Here is a 19,613-nt window from a genome sequence, read left to right as displayed (position 1 = left end):
TCTTGGTCTGGGGTTGTGGGTTCGAGCCCCATGCTGGGTGTAGAGATTACTTAAACAAACAAACAAACAAAGAAACAAAATTTAAAAAGAGCTTGCAAAAGAGAAGGTTGCTGTAAAGTGAACTTTTGGGTCATTCATCTTTGAAACTATCTTTAATCACTCAAAACCTCTCCAAAACATCCAAGTCTAGATAATGGGATGGAATGAATAAAGACATGTTTTATGTGACAAGAATATTTTTTCTTGGTGATCCAGTGAATAATTTTTTTGCTTCTTTTATAATTAATATTTGTAAATAAGACAGACATTGAAGAAGGATCAAAGAGATTTTATTTCTGTGTGTCTCTGGAGATGCACTTTATCCAAATATGGCATTATCTGAAAAATAAAAAGTAAGAAGTAGTTGTTATATAACGTATAATACATTTCATAGTTCCAGAATAATCCTGAAGGCAGAGAGGATGACTACTGCTTCACAGATACAGAAAGAAAGGCTTAGAAACATCAAGTGACTAAGTGCATGACACTGGTCAATAGCAGAAGCAGAACTTGAACCCAAGCACAATGGACTGAATGTTTGTGCCCTTCCCCCCAATTCCTATGTTGAAACCCTAATTACAGTGTGATGGTGTCAAGAGCTGGGGCCCTTGGGAGGTCATTAAGTCATGAGGGTGGAGTCCTCATAACTGGGATTAGTACCCTTAGAAGAAGAGGCCAGAGAGCTAGCTTGCTCTTTCTGCCATGTGACGGCAGAGCAAGAAAACAGCCCTCTCTAAACCAGGAAGAGGGCATTCGTCAAGCACCCAACCATGTTGGCACCCCGATCTCAGACTTCCAGCCTCCAGAGCTGTGAGAAATACATGTTGTTTAAGCCACCCCATCTGTGTAGTTTGTTATACCAGCCTAAACCAAGACACCTGCGTTTCTGTTTTTAAGGCTAGTATGTTTAAGTAAGACTGCCCCTCCTTTGGCCTCCACATCTCCAAGTGGAAGACTGAAAAGAGAGCTTGGAGATCTCCAGCTAAGAAAACCCATTCCCTGGTCTTCACATCCCTATTGATAGAAGCAAAGAGGAGCGTCCTGAACCCCAAGTGCTTTTAGCAAAGTCCCCAACCTTTCTCAGCTTTAACACTCATGGCCTCACCACTGCTTGACACTTAAGACTAATCTCATTCTGTTCCTTGTCCCTGTTTATTTGGGCTACCTCCAGAAGCCAGGAGTTCTGAGGGAGACACAAACCAAGAAAGACACTCAACTATAGAGTCATAGGATATGGCTACCAGTGCTGGGGGGATGGGTCAAATAGGTGATGGGGATCAAAGAGTATATTTACCACGATGGAAAAAGTAATAAAGTAAAATAAAAATAATGGGGAAAAAAAGAAGGCAGGAGTTCTGGGTTGCCCCACATGCCCTGATGCTAACCACAAAGCTCTATGAACAGCTGAGCGTCCCCCACCCGGCAGTTCCTATTCACTCCCATCCCACTGCTTTATGTTTCTCCGTAGCAGTTCCCCACTTGCAGCTCCCTGCCTCTCTCCACTCAAGTACCCACTGAAATCTAAGCTTTACGAGGCAGGAGTTTTATCTATCACAGTACTGCCAAGCACGTAGAACAGTGCCATAAAAATTTGCTGAACGAATGTGCTTCATCCTCTAACATGGGTATATACAAAGGAAAAGAGTAAAGTACTTTCTAATTACTGTGTATGTCCAGCAAAATGTACCTTATTATCCTCTCCCATTTCTAAAGATTCTTCTACAACAACAAACATGCCATGGGAAACTCTAGGTTTGTGAGCCATCACCCAAGGGCACAGCTCCTGGTCTCGAGAGGAATGAGGTAAGATTTGCCATTACTTCTGGAAAAATACATTCTATGTCCCAATATTTATTCAGTCCTCAAATGAATATTTTCTGAGTGCCTGATTAATGCCAGACACCATTCTAGGAACGGAATGGATAGAGTGAAGAGGAAACAGCTACCATCAAGGAGCATTAGGGAGTGACCAACCCTGCGGAGGAAAAGAACGCCAGGTATGGTGTTACAGGATAGATGTCTCCAACTCTGGAGAAAGGTCAGCGCCAGAAATAGAAACGTGCAGAATAGAGATGAGAGTTTCAAGTCCTGGAGCAGTTGAAGACCAGCAATGTCTCTCACTGAGGTCACCTAAAAACTAAGTGCAAATGAGAAGTGGGCCATTTTATAGAAGGAGGAGGTGATTTTACAGTTGATGATGTTTATCATTCAATTCAATACATATTTGTTGATGGTTTCTGGGGGTAATACGCTCATCAAATTCTATAAGTAATGTCCCATCTCCTTATTTTTACAAATGAGGTGGTTTTTTTTTTTTTTCTTTGCCTCTGCTGGCCTCCCGGGGGAGGACGTACTCTCTCATAGCTGTTTTCAGTCTAGTGTGGTAGGGCTGAACTCTTGGTTTGGTATGTGGTAAGTTCTCTTTTGGGCTGAGTTTAACTTTCAATGCTTTTAAGGCCATTTCTGCAGTATAGACAATTTTCCAGTAACAAAGCCAATTTTTACCTCCATCAATCTTTCCATGGATGTAAACTCAGGGACAGAAGGATATTATTGTTGACCTTTTCAAACCTTAACAGTATTCAGAATAAAGTAGATACTCAAAAGAATGTCAGCACCCTTCTCTATACCCATATACTTTCCATTTGTGGAAATAAAACAATAATAAGTCCCCAATATCTCTTATTTACCTAATTAAAATTATTTTTTTTATATTTTATTTATCTAATTAAAATTAAAGTTGAACCAAAGACCTTAAGTTTGAAGTACAGATTAATGGGGAAAAAATTCTAATAAGCTTTTGAGAATACACATTACTGGGTCAATAATTACCTACCATTTGTTCAAACAAGTGGTTCTCAAACTTTTTGGTCTCAAGATCTATTATATTCTTAAAAATTATTAAAGACCCTATCCAATTTTTGTTCATGTGTGTTGTACCTCTCAATATTTACCACATTAGAAATTTAAATGGGGAAAAAATGTAAAGCTCAAGAGGTTAAGCCCACATTCCATTTAATGGTCAGAAGAATGATGTGATTGCACATGGTACTGCTTCTGGAAAACTCCATTGTACTCCCATGAGAGTATGAAAGGTAAGTAAGATCTCAGCATTATTATGAAAATAGCTCTGACCTTGTGAGTCCCTGAAAGAGACCTGAATACTCAGGGGTTCCCCAGAACACCCTTTCAGAATTACTAATTTAGACTGAAAAAGAAAAAGCAGGTATTTACATGATAATTACCATAACATTTAAATTAGGTCTATGCTTATTCTGTATCTTGTCATAAAGTTGAATTTCTGTTTGAGTCTGTTTACTTAAAAGAAACGAAGAGCTTTTCTGCAATATTTAAAGGTGTGTTTCAATGTTCCAGAATTGTTGGTTTATAACCTTGATATCATTAATGCTGGCTATGGAAATTGCATGTGTTAGACTCTGTAGAAAACCATGTGCATTCACGTAAGTGGTAAACTCTGTCTGTCAGAGAAGGTGGATAGTACCCTCCACCATTAAACTTCTGAGAACTAACCTACTCGGTGTGGCTGAATTCAGCTAGTTCCAAGTAATTCAAGCAGAATAAAAGATTATGCAGATCCACTTAGGGACACTAGAGGCATTCCTCCTTGTAAAGAGTTATTTTTTGAGTAAAATAACCACATGGCTGTTGGATTAACTTCGAAGCACAGTGGAGAATCTCAGTTTCCCATGCCACACCGTATCACCTCTCTATCCCACTTACTAAGAGCATGGGGCAAATTAAAAGTCATAACCGCTTCATCAAAGAAAAATCTCCAAAGTAGTGATTCTTTTGTTTTTGATCTAACTTAATCATGTGTTGTTTGTATTTAATCCAGTTGCACTTTTTTCTTTTTACATAAATGACAAAATGCTACCAGTTGCTGTCTTGCCTTAGAAACAAGTATTCACAGTCAAGAGTAGTTACCCTTTCTCTTCCTCCTTCGGCAAAATAATATCACCGCCACCACAAACCCCCATGCCAAACTCCTTCCACGTGTTATTATTGTGACTTGGGGCTTCTTGTTTGATATTTGTCATCAAAATCATTTCTGTTGTATCTCCGTTTTGCACGTGAAATTTTTGCAGAGGCAACAAATTGGTGAGAGGAGGTCTCTGGAGTTTTTGTGATCTATTATAATGATCGACAACTTTGTTCAAAATGTGGTTCTCAGGCCGTCAGCTTCAGCATCTCCTTAGCCTGCTGAAAATGCAGATTCTGAGACCCAAAGGAGAGCCTCCTGAGCGAGTCCGTTTGGAGGTGGAGTCTGGGATTCTCTAAGCACAAGAAACTGAGACTCTCTGGTCTATACTAGATCTTGTATCAACTAACCTCGTTTACTGATGCTTTTTACTTGAGACAGATTTCTTTTAAACTATCCCGGAGCGATTCTTCCTGAAACTCTCTCCACCCCAGAAACTCTCCCCAAGTTTACTTATAAATCCCTGCTGTCAGTCGGGTGGGACTCCTACCAGAACAACTTACTTTTTGCAGGAAAGTGCTTTTTCTCCGTGTGAGCAAGGAGACCCAGTGTGACCCAGGAGCTCCTTCCGCTATCAGGAACAGATTCTTTGATGTGGGCGTGAGTAGAGGACATATAGGCACCACTGAAATGCCTCTTTTGAACTCTCAGTAAACTGACTTGATTGCTTCTTTCCACAAGGCAGTTAGAGTCACGCTTTTCATTTATCTCCTCCAGGAGACATCGTCTGCTTTCTCTGAGCTTTGTCATTATTTCGCTGGTTCTGTTCTTAGCAGTCATTATGCTGACAAACTAATCATCAAGTAATTCTTACTGTCCTGCAAACAAACCACAAAATACTATCAGCGGTTGCTTGACCCAGCAGCCAGGATTCAGTCGCTTTCTCTTTCTCCTCCTGTAAAATACCGCCCCCACTGTGACCCTCACCCCACATCTCTGTTTGTATTATTGTTGCCAAAGATCTTTTTGTTTTTTGATGTTTCTTCAGGGAAAAAAATAATAAAAAGAGGATTTTACATTGAACACTACATCAAAAACTAATGATGTACTATGTGTTGGCTAATTGAATTTAAATAAAGAAAAAAAGAGGATTTTAGTAAGAGAAAATATTTTGTTTTGGAAACTAATGCTATGTATTGATTCTTGCTTTAAGGGACTCTTGTATCTTTTCATTATAAATAATACATAATCATTGTAGAAAATTAAGAAAATGCAGAAAAACATAAGGTAGACAAGCTAAAATCACTCTTGATCCAGAGACAATCACATTAACATTTTGGCTGTTTCTTTCCCAATAAATATCCAAAGGGATTTTATTATAAAAAGTACAGAAAAAGACATTAAATTAGCTATAGCAGAACATAAAAACGTAAAGTGTTGTTAAGTATTTAGGAAGATTTTACTTGGTAGGGCTATCAATTTGTCTTACCAGACATGTGAAGTACTTAAAAATCAAATATGTTAAATTTACAAAAGAAGTTTAAAATATTTAATGTGAAGTACTTAAATCAAATATGTTAAATTTACAAAAGAAGTTTAAAATATTTAAATATTTAAAGTATTAACTAAGTTTGTAAATGGACTAATTACTTAGAGATGTTTAGTCTTTTAAACTTGGGTTAACTGAACATTAATTTCAGAGAAAATGAGTGTGATCTATATATAAAAATAGTTCAATTTATACATAGAATACGAGAATCATATATTGAGCTCAAAGGTTGACAGAAAAGTTTTTAATGTTTTAATTTTATAAAATCAATATTAATTTGAAAACCAAGTAACTATAAATATTCCTTTCTACACACAAAGGCTATTCTCAGACATTAAAAAAACAATCTCACATTAACATTTTATATAAATGAACAGAACTTTCTTTTAAATGATTATGGTGGACTAGATTATTCAGACATAACTCCCAGTGAAAACTACTAAAAATTCTGGGGGAAAATTTTTTTTTTATTTGTTAATAATGAAATTGATAAGAGAGTTAGAAAATACCAGGTCTTCAATGAAGGAATGCAAGAACAAGGACATAGAGAGGTAGACAAAACCTGTGCTTGCCTGAGGACATTTTCTGATCCTGGAGGTTAAAGAAGTCATCTCGCTAGCCTAGAGGACAAGAGACAGAAAGATCAAAGCCCAAAGCCTATGCGCGGTGGAGAGCCTAAAGCAGGCTTTTTCCGTATTAAGTTGGCATTCAAAGGCTTATCGCCTCAGGGTGAGAGTGAATAAGAAAGAAACTCACATTGCATCAGGAACTTGCAGGAAGAATGTTGCTTTAGCACTAAGCACAGCTCTAGGGGAAAATCCCTCCATGAAAAATTATAAGTGCTTCCTGACTCTCTCATGGATTTTCAACCCAAATTCACAACTGGGGCAGTTACAAGAAATGTCAAGCTGAAAAGCAAGAATGGTGCAAGAAGCATGAAGCTGAGAAGCAAGGGTGGTAGCAGGAATTTAGCTAAAGGGGTTCCAGGCTAGGGGTACCTCCAAGTGACCAACAGAAGCAAACACAAGTCTTTTCTGGAAGAACTTCATCCTAGGCCTCTTGGAATCCCCAACAGTACTTCCTCAAAGACAACAAATAGCACACAGCCAAGGATAACCAATCAAGCACAAAGGTAGATGAGGCATCACAAAGTGAGAACAGCAGCAGCAAAACCATGAAATCTACATATGTGAGAAGCATCAGATGAATCATAGAACAACTACACATACTGCAGCTAAAGAAATGAGGAAATAACTTTGCAGCTTTAGGAAACAAGAAGCCAAGAAGAATTTCTAAAAATGAGAATTAAATAATTAATATAGGTTTAGCAGAAGATAGGGATTCAGATGAAGAGATAATTAGAAGACTGGGGGATAAATCAGAAGTCATTATCCTAGGGGCGCCTGGGTGGCACAGCGGTTAAGCGTCTGCCTTCAGCTCAGGGCGTGATCCCGGCGTTATGGGATCGAGCCCCACATCAGGCTCTTCCACTATGAGCCTGCTTCTTCCTCTCCCACTCCCCCTGCTTGTGTTCCCTCTCTCGCTGGCTGTCTCTATTTCTGTCGAATAAATAAAAAAAAAAAAAAAAAAAAAGAAGAAGTCATTATCCTGAATGCAGCATAGGACAAAAAAGACAAAAAGTATGAAAAAGCTAAATATGCAGAGGACACAGGGAGGACATGAAACCTACATGAAATGGGAAATCCAGAGGACACAAATGAGGCAGAGAGAAGATTTAAAAAGATATTTGAGAAATATCCAAAACTGATACATGATACCACTCCATAGACTCAAGAAGCTCAAAGAATAGCAGTAAGGATTTTTTTTTAATCCACACTTAATTATAGTGGAATTTGAAAAAAATTAAAAGGAAATCTTAAAAGCAATGAGAGAATAAAAAGGAAGGGCAGTTGAACTAACAGCTGACTTCTCAAACAGGAATAATAGAAGCCATTAAACAGAGAAATTATACTTTCAATGTGGTAAAGAAGTTGTATAGATGGTAAATCAGCCCACAAAGAGATGTTTAGCATCATCAATCATTAAGGAAATGTCAATCAATACTACAGTGAGCTACTGCCTACCACTAGGATAGCTGAAATTAAGACTGACCAAATCAAGTGCTGGTGAAGATGTGGAGGACCTGGAACTCTCAGACACTGCTAGTGAGGATGTAAAACGGTACAACTACTTTGGAAAACAGTGCAGTAGATAAAAAGTTAAACATATATCTGCCATATGTTCTACTCCTAAGTATTTACCCAACGAAAGTGGAAGTCTCTATACAAGTGTACAAAGAAACTATTTGTACACAAGAAAATTTATATATGAATGTTCATCACAACTTTTTTATGAGCCAAAAAGTTCTACCAACCCAAATATCCATCAACAGCTGAATGGATAAACAAATTATGGTATATCCATACAATGGATACTACTCAGTTATAAAAAAGGAATATATTATTGATAGACACAGTAACATGGATGAATCTCAATGTAATTACGCTGAGTGAAAAAAAAAGGCAGACAAGAAAGAATACATACTATATGATTCCATTCATATAAAACGCTAGGAAACGTGAACTACTCTACTGTGATAGCAGATATGCGTTTGCCTGGGAATACCTGGGAAGGGATGGAGGACAAGGGCAACAGACAGGGGTTATAAGGGGATGTGAGTAAACTTCTGGGGGTGATGACTGTGTTCACTATCTTGGTTGTGGTAATTGTTTCATGAGTGTATGTATATGGCAAAGTTTACGAAATTGTGCGTACTTTAAACATGTACAGTCTATTGTATGTTAATTACATCTCAATAAAGCTGTTAAATAAAATTGGGATCAGCACCTAGCACATTGCTTAATGCATATCAGGTGGTTAGTAAATATTTGTTGAATGAATGAAGAGTATATTACTTGTAAATCTTTTTTTTTTACTTTATTTTTTAAAGATTTTATTTATTTATTTGACAGAGGGAGACAGCCAATGAGAAAGGGAACACAAGCAGGGGGAATGGGAGAGGAAGAAGCAGGCTCCTAGCGGAGGAGCCTGATGTGGGGCTCGATCCCAGAACGCCGGGATCACGCCCTGAGCCGAAGGCAGACGCTTAACGACTGCGCCACCCAGGCGCCCCATTTACTTATAAATCTTGACTCCTATTCACTTACTATTGTATCCTGAGAATTTTTCAGGCCATTACATATATGTCATCCACAATAAAAACGAAATATTTGATGACACTGTGATAGTCTTTCATATGGACTTAAAATAATATATTTGATTAGTCCGTTTGTTGTTAGACTTATAGGTTATTTACACTTTGAACAGCACACTTTGAAACACGTTGAAGTGACAAAAATCACACATGAACACATGCTGTTTTAGGAAACCCACCAGAGTCATTGGTTTGTCATTCCTGGATACTCAAAAGGAGAAGAGGTGTATTTCCAATTTCTCTGGCTAACACATAAATCTTACATGTATTTGTACTTGCAGAAAATAGTTGTCGCTGAACAAAAGGAAATGGTTTCAGGGAGAATGGAATTTGAACTTTCTTCCCCTTCCCCCTTTCCAAAGCCCAAGGAAGACTAGAATTTTCTAAAAGATGGTAAAGAATTGTCTCAAGCAGTTATTGCCACAATAATGCCACAAAACTCAACAGCATAAAACAATAAACATTTATTCTCATGCTCAGTGCTGGCCTGAGCTGGGCTGGACTCACCTGAGAACTTGGCTTCCGGCTTGAAGGTCTGGCTGGGCTTGGCTCCCTGGTGAAGGTTGAACTTAGGTCTGCTCCCAAAATTTTAGGGCTGGGAAAAACAAGAAAAGCCATTTTCCTCTAATCCAACATGTTAGATGGGATCTAAGTCTCCTATCCTTATTTTGTTTCTAGGAATTTTAATAGCATAAGAGAATTTTTTTTAAGGTAATGGATATGAGAAGAAAACAATTTTTTCTTGAACTGCAGTTTCATTTTGCCACCTCTGGCAGGCATAACGTTTCCATTTTCCATTTCTGTTTCCTGTCTCCCTGGAAAATCCTCAAGCTTAGGCAGCATATCTTTCACAATAAAATTGGAGTTCAAGCTCATATAATGTAGGTGCCCAGTAAAAAGCAATTGACAAAATGACCTTCTCCTTGAGGTGCATTTTCCCAGGTAAGGTCAAATAAGGGGACACTCTGCCTTCTTGCTTCAGCTCTCATACTATAAACATGTCCTTTTCCTGATCTACTCAGCATCATTATTTGCTAGGATACCCCCCAAGTATGGTGCTAAAGTGCTGTCTAGTGCTCCTAAGCAGCAAGAAGGCTATAATATGCCTCATATGTGTTAGATAAGGTTTGTACAGGCATGAGTTATAGTGCTTTTGAGTGTGAGTTCAATGTTAATGAATCAACAGTGTGTATTAAATAATGTGTCTTTAAACAGATACGTACATAAAATAAGGTTACATATTGGTTGGTTGACAAAAATGTTATGACCAGAGGCTCACAAGAACCTAACCCTGTATTTCCCCTAGGAGCAGTTGTTGAGTATTTGCTAATTCAATGTTTGGGGCCACTTAACAGAACGTAACTACTATAATAACAAGAATCAACTATGTATATATAGAAAATATACTATTGTTTCTACAGGTATGTTATCATAAATTACCTTTAATGTACAGCAACCCAAAGCGTATTTGAAGTCCACTGGTTTGGATCAGCTTAGTGAAGTGTTACCATGGTGATGGAACATTATGATCTAAGCCATTCCAATTTTGTTCTATTCATAGAACCCTAATTAAGAGAAATTTTAGTGTTAGACCATTTACTTATCAGCCATGTATCCTTGAATAAATTACTCAGTTTCTCTCTCTTTTTTTTTTTTAAGATTTTATTTACTTATTTGACAGAGAGAGAGAGAGAGAGGACAAGCAGGGGGAATGGCAGGAAGAGGGAGAAACAGACTCCCACTGAGCAGAGAGCCCGATGTGGGGCTCAATCCCAGCACACAGGGATCATTACCTGAGCCGAAGACAGATGCTCAACTGACTAAGCCACCCAGGTGCTCCTACTCAGTCTTGCTTAATATCAATTTCTTCATCTGAGATAAAGATATTTATTTCATTAAGTTGTATGTTTGTGTGTATGTGGTAGGAGGCAGGGAGGGAGTTGGAATTAAATGAGATATACATTTTTACATTGTGCCTGGTATCAAATTATTACATGTACTGATATTCCTTGAACATGTACTCTGTGCCTGGTATTGTTCTGGATACTGGGGACAAATGGGTACCAACCCCCTTGAAGCTTAGATTTTAAAGGTTTAAGGTAGGTACTTAGTAAATCATAGCTATTTTTATTGATTTTATTAAAACCTCATATTTTACTTGGGAATTATTTTATTCATTTATCTTTTTTTCTCAGAAGAAGAGGCCTCCCACAAAAATAAAATCTTCAGAAATACATTTCAGAAATACAAAAGTCATAATTTCTTTCTCTCTTTACAGGAATTTGTGATAGGAGAAATAAGATTGGTATTGAAGAAAGCAGTTCACAATGCCAGAGAAATGAATTCCCTAAAGAACTATATGAAGGGTCAGCAAAAAAAGACCACCCATGGGGCGCCTGGGTAGCGCAGTCGTTAAGCGTCTGCCTTCGGCTCAGGGCGTGATCCCTGCGTTATGGGATCGAGCCCCACATCAGGCTCCTCTGCTATGAGCCTGCTTCTTCCTTTCCCACTCCCCCTGCTGTGTTCCCTCTCTTGCTGACTGTCTGTCACATAAATAAATAAAATCTTTAAAAAAAAAAAAAAAAAAAAAGACCACCCAACTCTGATGAGATGGGGGTAAAAAAAAAACCCTTGAGACTAATTCAGGACAGCTGCTGAAGATGAGAAGGTATTTTGCAACTGTTGGTTTTTTGTTTTTTAGCGAAGCTCCCAAAGGCTTATCAGAAGACCTAATTGGTTGGGCACAACCCTGGCACCTGAGGGCTAGGAGCTATATTCAAATCCTCTCTTCTTAGAGTGCAACCTGGAGGAAGATTTCTATATCCATGGGCTTCAGTGTCCTTAGCTGTGAAATGGGCTGATATCAGTACTGAGCTATTGTGAGGATTAAATGAGATAACAGATGAAAGGACTTGTAAACCATAAAGTATATAAAGCAAATGTTGGGGAGGAAAATTTTTTCTTCACCCTCAAGTTTCTTCGGGCTAGTGTAAGAATTAAATTGACATGAGACAGATAATAGGAAAGAATCAAATTTGATTTGTACATACGGAGGCCCTACAGATATGACCAAGGCAGGCAGCTTTTTTTAAACAAAGAAACAATAAATTAGTAAGGAATTGACAGGATAAAGTAAACTTATGTTTGGGAACTTCAACTAGTAAGGAATTCTAAACAGAATTTGGATGGGGGTAGTCAGTTAGTAAAAGTAACAAGGTTTGTTTATATAGGCTTCTTCACCTTAAATTCTCTATCCCTGATGGATAAGGATGTGTCTTTACCTCCTGATATAGGGAGGGTACCATTCACATGGGAGGGTACCATTCACGTGGGAGGTTAATTTCTTGCTTTCTGGAGACAAAGGAGGGTCAGTGTGTCCTTTTTTGCACTGGCTATTTCTTAAGTAACTTTAATTCAAAATAATCCAGATGCCAACATACCATATTTTGGGGTAGCCTGCCCTGAACCCCAACACGAGCATTATGAGTTTTTCTAAAGTGTACATTGGTTATATTAGATTATTAACTCGGAAAGTTAAGTGTGTTGTATCCAAGAGTAATTCTCCATCATTATTTTACAATGCAATTATTTGTCACATAAGAAAGCCAATTTGAATAATTCTTAAGCCAACAGTTTTCCCTCACTCAAAGGTTACTCTCCCAGTAAAGATTTCAGCCTGCGTTCAAAGGTAGCCTATCCCCATTTCCTGTACTTGCTCTGGTTTGCTGTCATGAGTTTAGGGTAGGCCACCACGCGATGTGATGCTTTCACTTGCACATTACTTTGAGCCCAAAACAATCAATGCACATAAGCATGAGGGCATACCTAATGCTATCTGGTCTAACTGGCATGAGAAATATGCTATAGGTTGTATCTGAGAGGTAAAAGATTGTCCTAGAATGCTGTAGCAATGCCATTGTTTTTAGGGAAGTATAGATGTAAAGATTTGTTAAAATTAGGTAAGCCTAGAGTTGGGGTTTTTGACAATATTCATTTCCAGGCTTTAAAGGCCAGGAAATGGGTTCTGGGCAAGGGGAGGGGGGGCGGTGTCTCTGGGAGAAGAGCATACAGAGGTTTAACTAAGTCCACAAAATCAGGAATCCATTGGCTGCAATAGTCAGCCCCCCCACCCCCAGTTTACATAATAACCACTTACTTGTTTTGGGGACAGGGATGAAAATTGACTCAAGGTGTTTGGGAGTCAGCTTTTGAAGGCCCTGAGATATCTCAGGTCCTAAGTAGTTAACAGTTGTTTGCACCCATTGAAGTTTAAATCTGGAGGCTTTATGGCCTCATTGAGCCAGTGCCTTTAGGAGGATGAGGAAATCTATTAGAGCTCCCTGCTTAGTTTGATTTCCCCCTGATTAGAATCAGAGGTGATAGGTAGAGATAAATCCTCTGAGCAGGTGGCAGAGAAAGTCACATGAGTGTCAATTAAGAAATCCAATTCCCGATCCTCTATTTTAAGGTTAATGGTGGGCTTTGGGGTATGACTGAGGACTGGCTGACACTGTCATTTAAGGGGTAATTGTCCCTCAAGAGAAAAACAAATTCTCTCAGGGTGATGGGATTTAGGGAAATTGCTTCTTAAACTTTACTTTGTCTTAAGTACAGGACAATTTCTCTTCCAGTAACCTGGGTTCTTGCAATATCGGTGATTGCCTGGAGGCGAATAGAGAGAGCTCTGAATGGGCCTTGAATTACTCTCAGTCAGCTTTCACCTTTCCAAAGACTCAAGCTGCAAAGCAAGAATTGTTGTTGTGAGGTTTTTTTCTCAAGCTTTCCTGCAAGCTCTTTTCAAAGAATTAAGTAGCTGCCTCCATTATTATGCTTAGAGGTTGCCCTGACCAACCGACCATGTGGATTTGTTATTTAGTATTTATTTATTTATTTTTAAAGATTTTATTTATTTATTCGACAGAGATAGAGACAGTCAGCGAGAGAGGGAACACAAGCAGGGGGAGTGGGAGAGGAAGAAGCAGGCTCATAGCGGAGGAGCCTGATGTGGGGCTCGATCCCCTAACACCGGGATCCCGCCCTGAGCCAAAGGCAGACGCTTAACCGCTGTGCCACCCAGGTGCCCCTTGTTATTTAGTATTTAATATCAGGGAGAAAATGTCCCACTAAAGCAGAAATTAAAAGATTCCTAAATTCCGGGGCTTCTGTATTTAACAAAGTTTGCCTTTGAAAAGTTTGTATAAAGCATTCGGCAAAGGCTTTCATGTGCTCTTCTTTCTGAGTACATGGTTCAGTCTCAGACCAATTTACTTTGAGGGGGAATGCCTCTAATATAGCCCCTATATTGAGGCCTTGGATATCAGCCACCAGCTGAGCTGTTCCTGGTCATGCGCAGGAGGGCCTGGGAAAGGCTCAGGCCATCTGTTCCCTCTGTGAGGGGGATTTCTCCAGGGACCATCTAGCTTGTCTCCTAACCATCATATAATCATGCGTAGGAAGAACACCCCTTCATAGCCGGTCTAGGTCTCTGTGAGTGGGGTGGTAAATAACCACTGATATTTCTAATTCCTATCTAAATTTGGTAGGACCTTCCTGATGTGGAGAACAAAGGCAAAAGAACAAAATTAAATTTCCTTACAACTTATAGCCCATTGACAAGTCCTTGAGACAGGCAGAATGACGTTCCTCTAGGAACTCAACTGCCTCGACATTAATACTTTGATATGGGCAAAAGGCAACCTTAGCTTAATATTAGCCTGAACTCCAGGATCCTATAAGTCTTCTTTAACATATGAAAATCCCTTTGGAACTTCCTTTATCTCTACCCCCCCACCCCAAGATACATGTTACCAATCATCCTCCAAGCATATGGCCCACTGATACACATTCTGAAGGGTTTCAGGGCTAAGGCTTTACTAGACAGTAGTAAATGACCTTTTCCTAACAACAGCTAGGCGCTCAAGGTGCTGGAAACCTTGCGATTCCTTAGAGACTTACGCTATCCCTAACCCCCTCCCAACTTGAAAGCACATAATCAGCCACTCCTCATGACCCCAGTGCAGCTCTTTCTGCCCATGGGTCCTATTCCTGTGCTTTAATAAAACCACCCTTTTTGCACCAAGGACACCTTAAGAATTCTTTCTTGACTGTTCATTCCCAAACATTTTCACATCACTCCGAGAGCAGAGGTAAAGGGGTTTTAGAATTTAAAAGATCTGCTGCTGTCCTGGGGACCTGAATTCTTTGCTCTAGGGGTCCAGGATACATCCACAATGGACTTGGCACAGGAATGCCTGACAAAGGCAGAGCTTGATTACAGAGCCCTGGAAAGTAGGAGTTGAATTCTAAGGGCTAGCAAAACAAGCCCTGTTGCTCTTCCTGGGCACTTGTGCTAAATTCACTTCCTGACATTCAGTATTTACGTAAGGAACCTGTATTACCTGGGCCTGGAGATGAGGCAGAAGTGCTCTCTGCAAATCTCATGAAGAAAGGGAAATTATAACAGGCAGCTGGTTGTTAAAGGGTTTTTTTTCTGGGGAAAGTGTAGTCTCAGGATTTAAGGAAATTGGCTGAGGAGATGGGGCTGGGTTTTGTGAAAAGGAGTTTAGACAAGGGGCCCAGATCCAAAATATCTAGAGGGTCTGGGACAGAAAGTGGGGGATAAAAGACAGCAAAAGGAGATTTATGTCAGATTGGTTTTTAAATTTCTGTTCTAAGTCTGACTTTTGACTCTTTTCATTTTATTGATTCCTTGAGGCTAGCTGTTCAAATTGTATTGTGTTTTCCTTTAAATTCGATCCTCCCGTAAATACCAGAAGGGCAGCTGCTTGGAATGAGAGCTCTTTAAAAATTTTCCCAAATATAGAATTTTTTCCAACTAAAAAGACCCATCTTCTGGCCATTAATGAGTAGGATCTCCATTAGTATATTTATTCCAATAGTGACACAATCCAATAAGCCTTTTTATGGGAAGTCCTGGAGCTAATTTCCCAAGCTTAGAATAAACCTTTACCATGGATGTAAGAGATGTCTCTGCAGTGGTTGCAGACAGTATAGCCCCGTGATCCAAACACCTCACTCCCCAAAATAGACTATGATAGCAAAGACCTTTGTTGTTACACAGGCAATAAGGATGGTGTCGTGAAAACAGTGTCGCTAGTCTCCCACGGGAACATGAACACCTCCAGTCACAGATCACTAATCTGTGACACCAGGCAGGTGCTACTGAAATGGGACTTTTCCAGCACCAACAAGCAACAAAGTTTGAGATAACAAAGACCCCTTATGTTCTGGGACCCCAGCCCAAGAGCATGCCTTGGAACCCCAGTCTATTCAACTGGCCACCAGTACACCCCAGGAAGTGCACCCTCCAGACCTCCAGATGGTGAAGACCAGAGAGAGTATTTTCACTGGTCATAAAAATAAGCAACAAAGGCCTTTACTTTTATAGTCTCTCTTTGGAAATGAACTCTCTAGATCTTGTGAGGGTGGCATATTTTACACTTTCTTGTGGGATGCCTGTTGTGTCCTTGGTTAAGCCATAAGAAGGCTTAGGTTTAACTCACTATTGAGATGAATAGATCCTACTCATCCATGGCAGGACAATGGATCTTCTGAATCAAAGAAACTTCCATGTTTGAAACATTTAACAGGGCTCTCATCCTAAAGAATTGTCTTAACGGCATCGATGCAAAGACCAGATTCAAAAATGGATACGAAAGAATGTAACAGCCTTTTCCCATAGGAATCCTCGGAATAATCCTTTTTCCAAGATGAAAAAGACAGAAATTAGAACAAAAATTAAAACTCCACATCCAACATAAATTCCTCCTTCTTAATGATGAGGAAGCAGAAGGCAAACTGAGGACAAAGCAGAAGCTGACACCCGCCCTTCATGGGATATATGTGACATTCTTCAAACACTCCTGGCTGCCCTAAAGTTAAGGAAAGAAAACCCAGATAGTTAATTTATAGAGATCACAATCCTGTAAGACATGAGTCTTCCTTACAAATGTCTTAGCAATCTATAAGAACAAAGCATTTCTATCAATAACCTAGCTTCCAGAAGGAGATGTAGATACAATCTAACGTCCTTATAACCTGCAGCCCACTAACAGATACTTGAAGCGGGCAGAGTGTAATGTTCCTCCAGGAAGCTCCCAACTATCTTCATGTTAATGCCTTGCTAGCAGGAAGAACAACCTTAACTTGACAATGGCAAGACCTCCAGTATCCTTTGACTCTTCTTTAACATATGAGAATCCTTTTGAAAACCTCGCTTTTCCTTACCTCCCCCAACCCCATAGTATATGATCCACCACCCCTCACACTCACCACCCGGTGCAGCCCCTCTTTCTGCCCATGGTCCTGTCCCCGTGCTTTAATAAAACCACCTTTTTGCACCAAAGACATCTCAAGAATTCTTTCTTGGTCGTTGACTCTGGACTCCACCCCACCGAACCTCACCTATATTCCAAAACCCCATCATTAAGAGTCAAACAATTAAATGTATCATCTTTTGGCACACCTGTTTATTTTACGTATAAGAACTGTGGTCCTGGGAACTGTAAGTATCTAAAAAGAAGGGGAAAAATGGTCACTATTGCTTTAGCAGCAGACTTTGCAATTCCTTTAAGAATTAAGGAAAAGTTCTGGATCATAGCCTTAATTTACATTTATCCCTAACCAAGGAAGTAGGGATCTGCCAAAAGGACTAAAACTGTCCTGGTGGTTCCTTTCTAACTCCACAATGTAAATTTAGCGGAACTGACCAATGAGATGTCTTATTTCGCTTGTAAACATTTAGAAGTGTAGTTAGATTTTTCTCCTACCCTGAAGTAAAAGGTTGCTTTCAATTCCAAAGGTCACCCCTTTAGCTATGGCCTGGGAGATACAAATGAGAGCGTTATCCTTCCAGGCCAATGCCAGAGTCAAGGAAAGGAAAAGGAGAAAGGGTTTCAGGTTTAGTTCAAGTATGAAGTCTTGATCCGTTGTCTTGGGCAGAAGCAATTTACCTTGATGCCAGCTACTCTCTCTTCCTTGCCAATTTGATTCGGAGATCTCCAGGGGTCAGGGGGAACCTCCCTCAGCTGTGAAGTGTGTACCCAAGGCTCAACGTCTTCTAGTTTTGCAGCAGTACTGGTCAGTAGGAGCACTTGGTAAAGTCCCTTTCAATGGGGCTCAAGGGCTGTCTTTCTTTGATAACATTTTCAGAATACCTAATCATCGGGCTCCAAACTATGACCAACAGAATCCTTTGAATTGGAATCCAGGGAACCTTCTTTAACCTGTGGATGATAGACGTTAGAGACTTACAGTAGCTGGTCATGCTTTCACGAGACAATGAAGGTCAGCAGAAAGTAGTATGCTGGTAGAATTTTAAGAAGTTTGTAAGGTTTTTGTTAAGGCTCATGTGATTTGCCCAGCGAAGTGGGTGCCCCAGTCACCACAGATTATAGAGGTGTACCCCAAGTGGGAAGTACATTTTTTTAAACTTGTGATTTTTTTACCCATTTTAAAGGCAACAGACTTGCCGTGGGGAAGGTCTTCAACCTATCTGGAAAAACATACAAACAGCAGCAGGAACATATTGGTCACCCATATGAAGTGGCAGTTGAATGAAGTCTGGCTGTAGGTGTTCAAAGGGTCCAAAGGGAAGACGTCTGAGGCCTCTGGAAACAAAACATATTTTTTTAGGATTCTGGACCTGACAAGTCAGACATTGCTTGTAGACTGTTCTTGCCATATTATAAAAGTCTCCCCACCAATGTCTATTTATAATTTGAGGCATCTTAAATGCCTTATGGTGAGTACAGTAATGCAAAACCCAAAAAATGGGATTTGCCAGGGTCCTGGAAAGAAGCAAGCAGCTGTCTTGGTTTTCCCATAGCCCTGACTGTTTAATTTACAGTCATTGTTCAGTTTCTCAGATTCAGGAGCGGGCTGTTCCTATGTTACAAGGACATCAGGATGGCAAAAGTTTGGCAGTGAGGGGCCATTGTTTGTAGAAGCAGAATGGACTTGTCACTTCTGCCCAAATCTTACAAATACAACATAAAGAAAACTTAGTATTATTTCTTATTTGGCAATGTTACCTATATAATTTAACATACCAAATGAGCCCACTTAGTTCAGCAAATCTTTTGGAATGTTCTAGGTCAAAAACACTTAAGTAGACCAAAAGTCTAAAAAAAAAAAGAAAAAAAGAAACCTTTGTCCTATTAAGAGAGAGAAAACCAAATTTTAATTTTGTACCAACTTATTTTTGATATTAAAACGGACTCATTTTAATCTTAATCAGTCCTGACCACCCATAAAATTCCTTTCCAACAACGATTCCTTTCTCACAAATCTTTTGCAACATTCTTTTTTACGTTCAGATGTTGTCCTGTGGTTTAAATAGCCAGCCTCACTTCAGGACAGAATTACTTTCTTCTCCCCCAACTAACATGTATTCCCATACCTCTTTTTTATTTTAACCAAAAACACACATCTTACTTCTTTTTCATGGAGTGTTGTTTCCTTTATTGGAATTTGTTAGCTCTTAGAAACCTTGATTTCTAGTGAAAGCTAGTAAGTAAGCAATGATGAACTTTGTTGCACCAGTATTTTTTTAAGTTGGTGTACTGATGAATATATTTCACAATTTTTGGAAATGTACTTTTTCATAAGACAATCTTTTTCTTTTTTAAGATTTTATTTTTAAGTAATCTCTACCCCAACATGGGGCTCGAACTCACAATCCCAAGATCAAGAGTCTCACGTTCTTTCCCAACTAAGCCAGCCAGGTGCCCCCTGCCATTGTACAATATTTAATAAATCCTAAACATGTTTACTAACAGATCCAAATGTTTTAACATTAGATATTTTTGGCAGTATTGAATAACTCGCCTTTGGTGTAGGAGGGGTCCTCA

General features: G+C 39.4%; 1 protein-coding gene across 1 annotated transcript in view; it reads right to left on the bottom strand.

Annotated features, from left to right (window-relative positions):
- Nucleotides 1–315: 315 nt before the first annotated feature.
- Nucleotides 316–19,613, bottom strand: part of SPATA45 (spermatogenesis associated 45) — a 35,965-nt gene continuing 16,667 nt past the window's right edge. The window contains exons 4-8 of the mRNA XM_057315316.1: nt 17,715–18,371; nt 10,183–10,307; nt 9,250–9,337; nt 4,543–4,857; nt 316–378 (exon numbers count right to left, since the gene is read on the bottom strand). Of these exons, the coding sequence (XP_057171299.1) occupies nt 359–378; nt 4,543–4,819 (297 nt within the window). The 5' untranslated portion in view covers nt 4,820–4,857; nt 9,250–9,337; nt 10,183–10,307; nt 17,715–18,371 and the 3' untranslated portion in view covers nt 316–358. The remainder of the gene's footprint in view (nt 379–4,542; nt 4,858–9,249; nt 9,338–10,182; nt 10,308–17,714; nt 18,372–19,613) is intronic.

The sequence above is a fragment of the Ursus arctos genome, unplaced genomic scaffold (assembly GCF_023065955.2).
Source record: "Ursus arctos isolate Adak ecotype North America unplaced genomic scaffold, UrsArc2.0 scaffold_2, whole genome shotgun sequence".
Lineage (NCBI taxonomy): Eukaryota > Metazoa > Chordata > Mammalia > Carnivora > Ursidae > Ursus > Ursus arctos.
Note: the sequence above shows the minus strand (reverse complement) of the source record. Positions and strands in the feature narration are given on the sequence as shown.